Genomic DNA, 12519 nt, shown 5'->3' on the forward strand with positions numbered 1-12519 from the left:
ACATTTGTTGGGTAACTCTCTGTGGAGCTTGATGTGAAAAGAACAGTACAGAGGATATGATTCGTATTTTAAATGCACAGAGTGACCTTAGGTCAGGCAGCAGAGCAAGCTGCCAGTTTACTGTTCATCTGTAATAGAAGTCAGGAAGAGAGAGAAGCTACCAGAGAAACATGTTTGGGGTTTGCATTTTTTAAATTCTTGGTTATTTCAATTTAGTTTTTTGCTTTTTACTTACACTTAGAGCCATGAAATCACCCTTTCCTCCCTCCAAGCTGCAAACAGATTGCTTCTACAAACCTGAGCCTGCGTTTCAAATGTCACCGCTGACTTTTGTTCTGGGTTTCTTCTAGCCAGTGTCTGTAGCAGGAGGAGGGGGATGCTGGAGCCTGCAAGGCTGGCTCTGCTGTTTAGAGGTGCGCCCAAAGGGCTGATCTGCAGCATCAAAAACTGGCAGATAGGTTGTAAGATTTCCAAGAACTGATTTGGCAGGTGTTGTGTCCTACCTTGCCTAGCTACAAACCTGCTTGTCATCTTGTTCCTGAACACAAAACACTGCACACTACAAGAACTCTGCATTGAGCACAGGGTCAACGAGAGAATGGAAGGCAGTAGGAAAGGAGCAGAAGACAGACATGTCCTTTGAGCCTTGCATTTGGGATCACATGAGTTCACATGCTCTTCATTATTCCTACAACATGGTTCCAGTATTGCTGCTCTGGCACTTGTAGCACTTTCCTAACGTTAGCATCCAGCTAGATGCACCAGTATGTTATTTCCCTTCACAGATTGAAGATGTGGTTCCCAACAAAGCAATCAAATCACAGGAACACTGTGGATGACTTAAGTTTAAATGTTCATTTCCCATGAACAAAAAACAGAAAAAAAAACCTTGTGACTTTTTTTGGACAGGTTTCAAAATTTTAAATCCATGGGGCCCCTTTGAAGTGACAAGTATTTTTTTGTTCCAAGTTTTTTTTGTTTGTCAATGAGGCTCTACAAAGTAACAGTGGCAGGAAAATTCCCCACAGAGAATTTCACTTTTCCAGTGGTTTCAGCATGTCCCAGTTGGCATTTCCAGGCCTTTCCCCTTGGAATATAGGAATCAATCCTCTTCAATTGCAGTTTCACCACACAACATAGCACTGTTGACACTCGAAGATAATAAAGAGAGATAAAGGCATAGGTGTGTTCCAGCTCTCACCTGCCAGCCCGTGCCCTTTGCTGAGGCTGTGGTAGATCCTTCCTTGACAGACTGGGCTGTTCAGAGACCCTCAGACAGCCGCGAGGGGTCAGCGCCGCAGCCTGAGGAAGAAGGCGTGCTTGCATTCCTTGCTGTCCAAGGGATAATATTTGTCATAAAAATCCAAGATGTATTCCTCAGTCTTAAATCCAAACTTTTGGTAGAGCAGCATAGCAGGGTTACTCGCAGAAACGTGAAGGGTTACGTCTTTGCCCATGCAGGTCTGCCAAGGGAGGAGGGGGAAAAAGAAACATCACAACAAGAGCCTAAGAATGCCTCTGGGGGAATGCGGAGGTGAAGAGATTCATCGGTTCAGGTATTCAAGTTACTGAGGAAACATGAGAAAATCACAAGCCTCAACACCCGAGTTACCACACATAGCAACAGCTGAAAGGAAAAGGGAATGCTGCTGTTCCTCTAAGCCTTTGTTTCAGGAAAACATGTACTCTCTGACAACGAGGGCAGGTTTTGGGTTAGAATTTGTCAGCTATCCATTGTCGATGGCTAAGTAATTGTTAATTAAAAATAGTCTTGGTGTACAGAACTGATCTCAAGCACTTACTAACAATGGCCTGAAGAAAAGACAAAACATGCCAGAGGATCAGGCACCACACTCCTCCCCATCAGTAAACAGAGCTGAGCTCTCTGGGACTGTGCAAGCGGCCCCAGCGCACCTCTGGGCTGTCACACTGGAATTCCTGTCTATCCCACCCAGCTCCTCTCCCATCCTTCAGGGCACAGCACTGCTTCTTGAGAAGGCAGGAAATTCAGTTCAGACAGCATTATAGATCCCAAATTATTCTAACCAGCACCTCTCTGATAAAGATGCCAATATAGTATTTTTTTTCCTGCTTTCATCTAGTGTTTTAACAGCATAACCCCAAGTGGGAACAGTAACACCCTTTAGGAAATTTCCACGGTAGAATATTCTAAGGGAAAACCCTCACAAGAATTTAAGAAGGGGGAAAAGTAAAATAATCTGGATTAATTTTGGGGAAAATGAAGTTGGAATGAGATATTAATAAGATACAGTTTGGTCCTCTGAGCCAGATGCATTAGAGGGTAACGTCTGAAAACAAACCCACCATCAAGGCATCATATACATCAGCACGTTTTCTGTTAGATTATGCTGCTTCTGAAAACCCATCCCCAAACTCAGCACATTGATGCACGAGACAGAATTACCCTTAATCCAAGCAGTGTATTAAAGTAGCTCTACCTACAAAGAGCAGACACTGGTGTCAGCCCAAGTAGGCTGTGAAGTAGCGCCTACATCTGGTGGCTGGGGAACAGAAGGTCATAACCATCATGTCTTCTCTTCCATGACTAAATGCCTTATACCACTGACAGATCCTTGGTAATGGAAAAAAAAACAACTGGTGATCTCTCATTGCTAGCAAGCCTAATCAACCTGAAACTTGCCTGGTGCTCCTCAAGGTGGTAATTTTATGCAAGTCTACCTGCAAGCAGAGTTAGGTTAATTGGCATAGGTTAATTGTGACATATCCTACAAAATGCTGTGATTTTCTACAGCTGACTTGCCAACACATCCCAACTCTGCTGGAGATACACAAGTCCAGCTGTCAGATCCTTGCAAACCTTGGTGCACTGCTCCTGCCTGTTCTCACTTGGTGTTGACACCTCACATTAACAGACTACAGCGGAGGGCAATTTACTTAAACACTTGACACAGAGAGATTGGGGAAATGTAAGCAGAGAATTTGAAGTAAGTTGGTCAGTGGTCAGCATCAGCACATAGAGCAAAGACAGCTGGACACTGCAGAGAGCTATGTAGGTAGGTAGAAGAGTTACCCTCAGGTGGCCCAGAAGAGCTACTCTATGTGGAAACTGCTTTTCCCAGGCACAGATCCCTGTTTCCAAGGTTCTGCCAGCACATTTTTTTACACTCTTTTCAGCCAAATGAGTATGATGAAAGTTTCAATGGCAAATTTTTGCTAGTGCAGCTCATCTTGACTAGAACAAGTTAAGAAATGTTTCACCTCGGCAGCTCTGCCAAGAGAGTTCAGGGAGTGGTAAAGCTGTGAGCCCTGAAGAGGCACAGTTGGGCTCTGAAAAGGACATCTGTCTGCATCCTTACTCAAAATTAAGCTGGCTTTCCTGCAACTTAATTCAAGAAAGTGAATGGAATTAAAGCCAACCTGAATAACAGTATTCATTCAGAGATTTAATGAAGTTTCACTACTTTAATACCACGAGTTCAGTTAGCTCAGATTAATTTTCCCAAGTGTCCCTGTGGAACAAAGCCCAGTACAAGCTAGTTTCAACAAATTTGAATGAGGCTACAAACACTTATTCTTTATCTTCAATTCAGCTGGATTTGAACCAGAGTATTAGAAAGTGAAAGAGAATGATTAAGATCAGTAAGTGATTTAATGCACTGGCCCTGGTCAAGTTATGAAAAAACCTCCAGGTGTAGCTGAGACAGCTGTAATAGATTCTAACAGAACCTCCCCACTATTATCTCAGTTTCTCCTTTATACTCCAAATCTATGGTATTACTGTTAAATGAACCACTGACCACCAAAGAACGCAAAGTTAATCCCAAGAGAGTAAAAGTCTACAGCACCTCACCAATTATGAGGACCTGTCCACTATGGTTATTCTTTATGCCTTTGAAGAGATTTCCCACCATAAGTGTTCTCACAGGCTGCTGACAGTGGGAAATCTGTGTAGACATGTGAGCGAAGAAAGGGCAAGGGGAAAAAGACAGAAAGGAAGAACACCACACTACTTACTTCCTAATACGTGCATGTGCACACACAAGGAAAAAGGGAGAGCTAGTTGCTTAGCAGAGACAGGGGATTTTGTTCATTACCTGGATAAGATGGTAAATCATGAAGGTTGCAATCCCAGCTCTTCTCCATTCAGGGTGAACTAACAGAAAAGAGATGTAAGCTTCATTGTATTTCACATCTGGCACCATAAAGCCAAAGGCAATAATAACTTTCTTGTAAAGGACAACAACGCTGAAGTCTGGATACTGCAGACATTCTGACAAATCAATTCCTATGGGGAAAGAGAGAAACAGCAGTTGAAAGCATTGTAAACCAAAAGAAAAGCACCACACTTGCATGGAAATTCACTGTTTCAAGGCCTTTTCAAAAAACTCACTTGCTCCCTTCCTTTTACCTTTGTTTCAAAGTTCTGAGATTGAGAGATGCTTTAACCAAACACACAGAGACAAAACAAGACAAAGAGATTCCTCCAGGGAGAAATCAACAAAGCCAATTTCCTCCTAAATGACTTGAGGATGAAGCTAGAACTCAAAATGTGTATTCTCTAAAATATTTTTTTAAAAATGGTTTAAAAAAAAAAAGAAAAAAGTCACCATCTCAGCATCCAAACTTTCCTTGGTTTGCATGTTGAGCCATATCAGTAACACTACTGGATAAGAGTTTGCTTCTTCATTTCACCTGGTCTGGAGCAGCACCAGTCAGCAAATGCTGAGGACTTGCCTGCACACAAGCAAAGGGGTCAGGGGACAGTTTACGGTGTATCAGCCTGGTAGACAGGATGAACCACCCTGTCCTTCAAACTCTCTCCAGACACAGCAGACATGAAACTGGGGATTAAATTTAGTAGCATTACCTGCCTAAGGTTTCTACCTCTTTTCTCCACTTGGCCTTGAGCTCCTCCTGCTTCCTCTGTTGTGCATACTCAGCTGTTTGTGGAGCTGCACTGGAAACTTGAGCACAGCTTTAAACTATATAAAAACATTTGCTTTTAGCATGCACATTCTCTAATCTGGGGTGTGAAGCAGCCTTGCAGGCAGTGGTGCTTCTCTGAGTCAGAGACTGGACTGAAATGCCTGCAGCTGGTGACTTGTGAGCGCAGTTTGTTACCTTGCCTAATCCCATTGCTGCTGCAGCCTAAGAGGATCCACACAGCATGTTAGGGCCGAGCAGTGCAGTTCACAGCACAGAAGACTGCTTGGTAATTTGTATGGACAGGCCCTAAATTACGTGCAAGACTTAGCAGAACTGTGCCATAAATGTTAGTTTCAGCCTCAAATTGGCCATCATGCATATATTTGAAATGTGGTATAACAAAATAGCAGAGTGTTTTCCAGTTATGTTTATCACTCTTGATGAAATGCAAGACTTCATGAGGCACCCGGCACAAATAAGCGGGTGAATTATTTTCTTGCTTGAGAGTAAACTGGGTGGAGTAAGACGTGGGAGGAATCGATTGGCAATAGGGAGCTGCTGTTAATTATCTCAAGGCTACAATTGACTGTGAAGTGCCTTACAGCCTGTCTGTACAGGAACCCTACATAGCCCCAAGCACACTGGCACTGTCTGTGAAATGGAGCCGTCCCCTCAGCACGCAGTTATTCCTGTAGGGAGATGCTTAGTTCAGTATGGTTTACCACTCAAGCTGCTTGGGAGTTGTTTCCCGTTAGGACATGAAGGCACAAGATATTGTGAGAGACAAGAGGGAATCTTGCCTCACATCAGCTCATTTGCGGCAACTACCTGCAAACTTGTTTCTGCCTTGTGAGAAACTAGAGGAGCTCTGACAGGAAGGATAGAAGGAGGTGGAAGAACTACAGCTGGGCTCACCGTAAGAGGTGAAGTGCCTAAAACTTAAGAACGCTGTCAGCAAGAGCATGGCTATTAGAAGGCAACTGAGCACACCTGAGATACCATTTACTGACAAAAACATCACCCAAGCAGACATACTTTGGATGCCCTAACTTAGATGGAATTACAGCAGCTGTTTCTCTGAACAACAGTGCTATCTTAATTGTGCTCTTCCAGCTGCATATCCCACCCCCTCCCTAACTGTATCAGCCTGTTATGAAGCTAAACCTTTCAGCTCCACAAAGACACTGAAGCATCTCCTGAAGTATCACCACCTTGCTTACCTCTCTGGCTAAAACAAAGCCAAGGTGCAATAGATTGTATAATCCTAGTCTCCAAAAAATTTACATCACTAAGGAGATTTTGATTCCTGCTTGGAGACCGATGGGAGTGTCAGCTTTCTGATTTAATGACGAACAGTTCACAGCCAGGTGGAACACACCCACGTTCTTTATGTTAAATAAAACAGGGTGAGACGTGAAGAACTAAATGAAGGTGTGACCCAACTTGGCCAGGACTTCAAATGCACTATCAGAAGAAGAGACACTATGACAAAGAGGTTCAGCCTCTGTTGGGATTGCAAGTGTGTCTCATGAGCTTCAAAACAGCTTGTGAAAGGGAATTTATGTCATACTATCTCCTTCAGAACTGTACTATTTGTACAACGAGCAGCACACAGAGCTCCAATCCTGACTGCAGCACAGGAGCACTGCTGAACTACAAATGCTGTTGAATCACCACCTGCAAGTCAAAACGTAAACGCAAACAGTTACTTGCAATAAAGGTGTGTACTGTTTGTACTGCAATTTTCTAAATCAGTCTGCCGCACTGTTTGCTGATCAGAAGCTGATCCATGCAGTAGATGAACATCACTATTATTATTTTGGAAGAACTAGAGGCTACAGCCTCATAACTGCCAGCACAAAGAGCAGTCCCTGTTCCCAAGAACCTACAGTTCAAGAAATTACACATAAAAAAATTGATACCCAAGCTTTCCCCTACTCTGCAAATACTGAGGCTTGAAGAAATAAAGGACACCACAGTGAAGCTTGCAGGTGTAAGTGCAATTCTCAGATTTCACTCCAATGCATCCAGCTTGACTAACAGGAAGAAACTTTCTTATGAAGCTAATGAGCAGTAGATCTCTAGTATAAAGCTTATTTTCTTTGTCCAGGATTCTGTAAAAGGTTTCACAGGATGCTTTTTAGTAACTTGACTACTCCTGTTGGTATCAATGGTATTACCCAAATCAACCTATTTCTTTAAGTGGTTTGCTAATTAGGGCCTAACTGTCCAGTTCTAGATGATCTCAAAAGACAAGGACACCAAAATCATGTCTCCATCTAAACTGCATTCCTGTAACATCAGATAATGGTTTTCTAAGAACAGAGCCAGACATCAACTGAAGAAAAATCTGGCCCAAGAACATCTTTGAACAAAACCACTTCCTTCTTAGAAAAGCAAGCACTGAAGGATTCTTACCAGGCCAGAAGAATTCGTGGCACATGGAATTTATAGTGGGGATGTGATTAGGGCGAACGTAGCAGTAATCAATGGGTGCTTCTGGCTCAGCCTTCCAGTTGACATCATTCCTATGTGGATACGCCCGGATTTCTGCCAGCAGCCTGAGCTTTGGGGGCTTTGTCTCATAATCACGCCTGCCAGTAACATGAAAAGCACACACAAAAGGTGAGCGAGCAACAGTAACTGCCACTGCAGCTCAATGGGTACTGCCCATGAAATATTTTCTGACATGCTCAACTTGGAACAAATTCCCATTTGTGTAGAAAGCAGCACCCAGCTTAGCAAAAACACCCTCATATCAGAGGCCAGGACACTTCTTCAACCCACAGCACAGAAAACCAGCCTCTCCTTTACAGAAGGAGCACGGAAATAATGGTTCTGACCCAAGAGCAGGTGCAACTTACATTGAGTGACTGTGGTGATTCCCTCTCTGCCCTGCCCTCTATTGGAGATTGCCCTTCCCAATGCAGAGCCCGTTTCACTACTCAGCTAAACAAAACACTGTTGTGTCAGGGTTACCATAGTGTACTGGGTTGTACTTCAAGGATGAGCGAGGAGCACTGCCCAGGAATGGCGTCCAACTGTGGGCTGTTGGTTCACAAGCCAAGAGCAAATTCAACCTCTGACCAGCTGTACCTGATGTAAGGTTTCAGGACACGGGATGTGTAGGGACTGACAATGCTGTGGTCTGTCAGCAGGTCTTCTGAGCCTACCAGTCGATACAGAAACTTGGTTGTCTGCTGTCGATATCCCTTCATGGTTGGCAGCATTGTCTATACACACCAAAAAATGCAGAATATTTCAGGAAGATTAGTCAATGACTTAACACAGGGGAATCATAGCAACAAAGAGAGAATAAGGGCTTTTCAATGTGACCAGATAGACTGCACCCACAGTATGATGATCCTACCTCAAAGGACTCTGCTGTGTACTCTCAGATTTAGCACCCAAAATTATAAGCCACACACATCACTCGGAAAAGTGCTTCAAGTGATCACCCTCCTACATAGCATGAAAGAACAAATGCCTGTTTAGGCCCTTCCAGGCCTCCATCATCAGTGTTTGGGCAGGGCTGGAGAACAAATTCATAGACATTTGTGGTGCTGACAGTGACAGAGTTATGATGTATGCACTTGTCCAAAGAAGAAAAGGGCTTGTGAGGACATTGATGTGGACACAGTTCGAGGTTAAAATGAGTCTTGTTCACATAATCCTTTTTACTTTGGGAGTCAGATAACCTCAAGGTGCCACTGCTGTCTGCAGCAAAAGCTCTAAAATTACTATTGCCAAAAAGCCCAGTTAGCTTTGGAAACACTCACCTGGTATCTATCCAAGATCCTATAGTCCTGGCTAGTAGTTCTGTATGTTGCTTGCCCTACTGGGGACCTGGAAATGCCTCCTTCTTTGGCTCCATAAATCCCATCAACCAAGAGCAGCGCAGCGTTCACAACCTGGTCCAAGTCAAAGAGCGGCAGTCCGCTTTCCCTCTTGGCCTGCCTGACTATCAGCTTACGCCTCAGTCTCCGGGCCTCTGGGTTCATGCTCAAGGCATTGGGACAGGCTTCCAGTCTCTTCAGCAGCAGCTTCTCCTCATAGATACTAACAGAGGTAGGTTTGGGAGCTCTGGGTTTAGCATCCTTCTCCTGCTGCGGCTTCCTCTTGTCTCGCCCCCTCACCTGCAGCAATGCATTTGACTCTTCAGGATCCTCACTGTCACCTTCCATCCTTTCTGTTTTTTCTTCTTCACTCTCCACCTCTTGCTTGATCTGCTCAGCTGTCTTCACTTTTTTTCTACTTGCTATCACAGTGCAAGCACCAGCTGTCCCACTGGGAGGGGGCACATACTCTATTCCTGGATCTATGACTCCATCCCCTTCCATCTCCTCATCATCTGTTCAACAGATCAAAATAATCCAGGAAAAAAAATGTAAACATCAAAGCTTCATTTCAAGAAGGGTTGTCACAGGACTTCTCTATTAAGGAGAAATAATGCAGATTTAACTAACACACTCCATTTTCTACATACTTCTGGACCTCCTGATTTTGGACAGAAGACACCATAAGGAGTACGATTCTGGACACAGAATAAATCCTTCTGCAGTTTGGCATTTGAAAACAGCACTCCTGAGCTTCAAGCTCATGCTCTGACAAATGTTGAAAATTCCCAAAGACTGGGGATCAAATGGACAAGCTGGCGAGCTATATCTTCAGCTAGCAGACCCTGGAGAAGCTCTGTTTAATCTAAGGGAACAATTAGGAATGACAGAAGTTCAATATTTGTCCCTCTACAGAACTTGACTATTGCTTCTTCACAAGAATTGCTTTATTCTCCACTTTCTCCATCAGACTGAGGTCTGGGTCCTTAAGAATCTAACAGCATTCAGCCTGCATCACTGCCTTGCAACCTGACTGAAACTTAGCATCTTCTAATAAGGATGTTGAAACTTATAAAACTACCTACAAAGAGATTAAAATTTCTCCCATTTAAAGACATTCAAGTCAAAATTAGAATTGCTACCAAACAGTGTAGTATGTATTGCAGTGAAATGCTTATGCTGAGTGGTGCAGCAGTCACTAGGTGATACCTGCTACCCACTGTTTATTCAGGATCACTCAGGGGACAATAATGGTGGTTCCTTCTGGCTTTAGAAGCTGGCAATACAACTGTGGAAAACTAATCAAGACTTACAAGCAACTAAGACAAACAGAATATTACCAGTTACTTTCTGTCTTATCTTGAAAAGCTCCTCCATCTCATTGGGAGAGAGCTAATTTATTTTTTTTAACACCTTACTAAACAACTATATATTGCTCATTATTAAAGAAAAACTATGGTATCTCTTACCATGAAACAGAGCCTGTGGTGGCATGACATCTGGGATGAGATCTGCTTCAGAGAGAAGGCTGGGAGTAGCTGAATGTGAGGCTGGAGTGCCAGGAGCAGAGAAGTCCAGAGATGGGGAAGGAGAAGGGCTCGTCAGAGGAGTGCGATCTGAAGAGCTCAGGGAGGAGAAGTCAATCACCTCTCCTTTCTCCAGGACAATATCGGGACGACGGCCTCGACTGGTGAATTTCACAGGAGTGGAAGAAGTACTCCTGTCCAGGAAGCCAGCTGCCTCCTTCTGGGCTCTCCGAATATCCTTGGCTTCCTGAGTGCGAGATCTCTTCTCCTTCAGCTCCATGGCTGATTCGACTGGATTGCGGCTTACCCGCTTCCTGAGTCCTTCCACAGTAATTATGGGATCCAGAGGTGGCTTTGAAGCTGCTAAAGAAGTAGTTTACTTATTCTAACAGACACTGGATACACACTATATGGTCAGAACAACACATTGACTATGATTCTTAGAAGGTGTATTTTCAAAATACATAAGAAATTCACTCTTGGACATCTGGCATAAAGCCATAACAGAACTAAAGCCTCATTAAAGCCCCAGTCTTGTTCCTCTGCATATAAGGGAACCTGCATCTAGAGATAAAAGATAAATAAACTCTTCTCAGGGCAAAGGGGAGTATAGAAACTGTAGGTTTCAGCTAAAGATAAAACCAAAACCAAACCGAAAACCCTGGCAAGAATCTCAAAATTCTTTATATCAGTTATCACAATGCAAAAACATAACAAGCTTCTCAAACTACAGCATATGCACCATAGTTCTACGTCAACCATTACAGCAAAGCAAAACTAAGAATTTGTCCATGTACACAAACAAAGTGTAAACTTTTCTCACGTTTTCCAGCTCTGGTTTAGCTAGGAACCTACAGACCACCAGGGAAAGAATTACCTTTTGCCTTTAGTGCAGATGCAGACAGCTTCTCTCCTTCAGGTTTCATTGTTGGGGGTTTATTATGGACTAGTTTCCACCATCCTGGCTCCCCAAACTCCTGTGCCCCTGAGCGGAAAAACAAGGGGCTCCCCACAGAGAGACAGCCAGCAACTGTGCTCCACCATGTTGAGGTCTTTTTCCTACAGTGGGAGAGGGGAAAATAAATGTTTGGTCCCCACTGGACAGTTGCACTTTCATCCTGTAAGCCTCATCCCTCTGCCAAGATGGAAAGAGCAGAGTGCTTCTGCCACTGGCACAGATGCAGGGGGATGATGTACTCCCTCCATCTTCATCCTCCAAGAGGCAAAAGATTAATTTATTTCTTCTCAAACAAGAGAACAGGGCCATAGTCTGTTACTGAAGACAGCAAACAGGACTCTGGGTGTACAGGATGGGAGAGGTGAGGAAAAGGTAGTGATAAAGGCATCACTTCAAACAGAAAGAAAGACAAACTTAATTTAAATGTGTGTCTCGACTGCTTTAAGATTTCATTTAGCAAAGCATGCTCCCAGAGCTGCAGGACAGGATCCCCAAGACTCAATTCACAAAGCAGGTTGGGGTCCAACCACTCCACCCTCCATATCTGCCACCTCGTCAGGCACAGCAGAGAAACAGTTAGGGGTCTGAGAAATAAATCACCAAGGACTACAGAGCTGCTGGAAGTAGCAAGGTAATGGAGTATGTATGCTTGTTCCACAGGCACATGCATGCAATATATAATGGAGCCCAACCTCTGCCTGGGGTTTTCTGCCATAAAACCTCTCCTGAAGCATGAGGAAGAGGACTCTGACTAGTCAACATAGCAGTCACCTACACTACTTTTGAAGCACATTTTTGGTGACATGGAGATGGGGAAGCTGCATTTAAACCTTCTACTCTGCAGGGCAGTGTACTCTACCAGGCATCTAAGCACTCCCTCTCCCTCCAAGAGCAGGTCACAGAGCTAATTAAAATGTCACTTAGGAAGGCATTGAGAAGAAATATTTTAAAAATGCTCTTGTAGCAAATAACTGAGGTACTCCTGTGGATACTGGAGAATCAGGTTCATAGCGTAGAGTCTAAACCCTTGCTCTCTCAGGATTCCTCCTTGCCTTTGCATACCTCCACTGCCAAAAACTTCAGCACTCAGGTTAGGTTTGGCCAAGCAGATACTTGCTGCTGAGTGTTGCCAATTACACACCTTGGGGTATTGACCCTCAGATGTGAGGGATTAAACTTAAGCACTCCAGATCAGAGTCTGGAAGGTTACGGTAAATACGGACAAGCTGTGCTGTAATATGCCAAGGAGGTAAAGCATGGCACGCCTTGAACCTCTACACATATGGTTCAG

The 12519-nt window shown here is 43.9% G+C and overlaps 1 protein-coding gene across 1 annotated transcript in view; it reads right to left on the reverse strand.

The window, feature by feature from the left end:
• Positions 1–836: 836 nt before the first annotated feature.
• CSRP2BP (CSRP2 binding protein) overlaps positions 837–12519 on the reverse strand; it is a 17766-nt gene continuing 6083 nt past the window's right edge. The window contains exons 4-10 of the mRNA XM_010004986.1: positions 11148–11329; positions 10214–10633; positions 8688–9259; positions 8005–8141; positions 7327–7502; positions 4077–4267; positions 837–1463 (exon numbers count right to left, since the gene is read on the reverse strand). Of these exons, the coding sequence (XP_010003288.1) occupies positions 1290–1463; positions 4077–4267; positions 7327–7502; positions 8005–8141; positions 8688–9259; positions 10214–10633; positions 11148–11329 (1852 nt within the window). The 3' untranslated portion in view covers positions 837–1289. The remainder of the gene's footprint in view (positions 1464–4076; positions 4268–7326; positions 7503–8004; positions 8142–8687; positions 9260–10213; positions 10634–11147; positions 11330–12519) is intronic.

The sequence above is a fragment of the Chaetura pelagica genome, unplaced genomic scaffold (assembly GCF_000747805.2).
Source record: "Chaetura pelagica isolate M959 unplaced genomic scaffold, ChaPel_1.0 scaffold8, whole genome shotgun sequence".
Classification (NCBI taxonomy): domain Eukaryota; kingdom Metazoa; phylum Chordata; class Aves; order Apodiformes; family Apodidae; genus Chaetura; species Chaetura pelagica.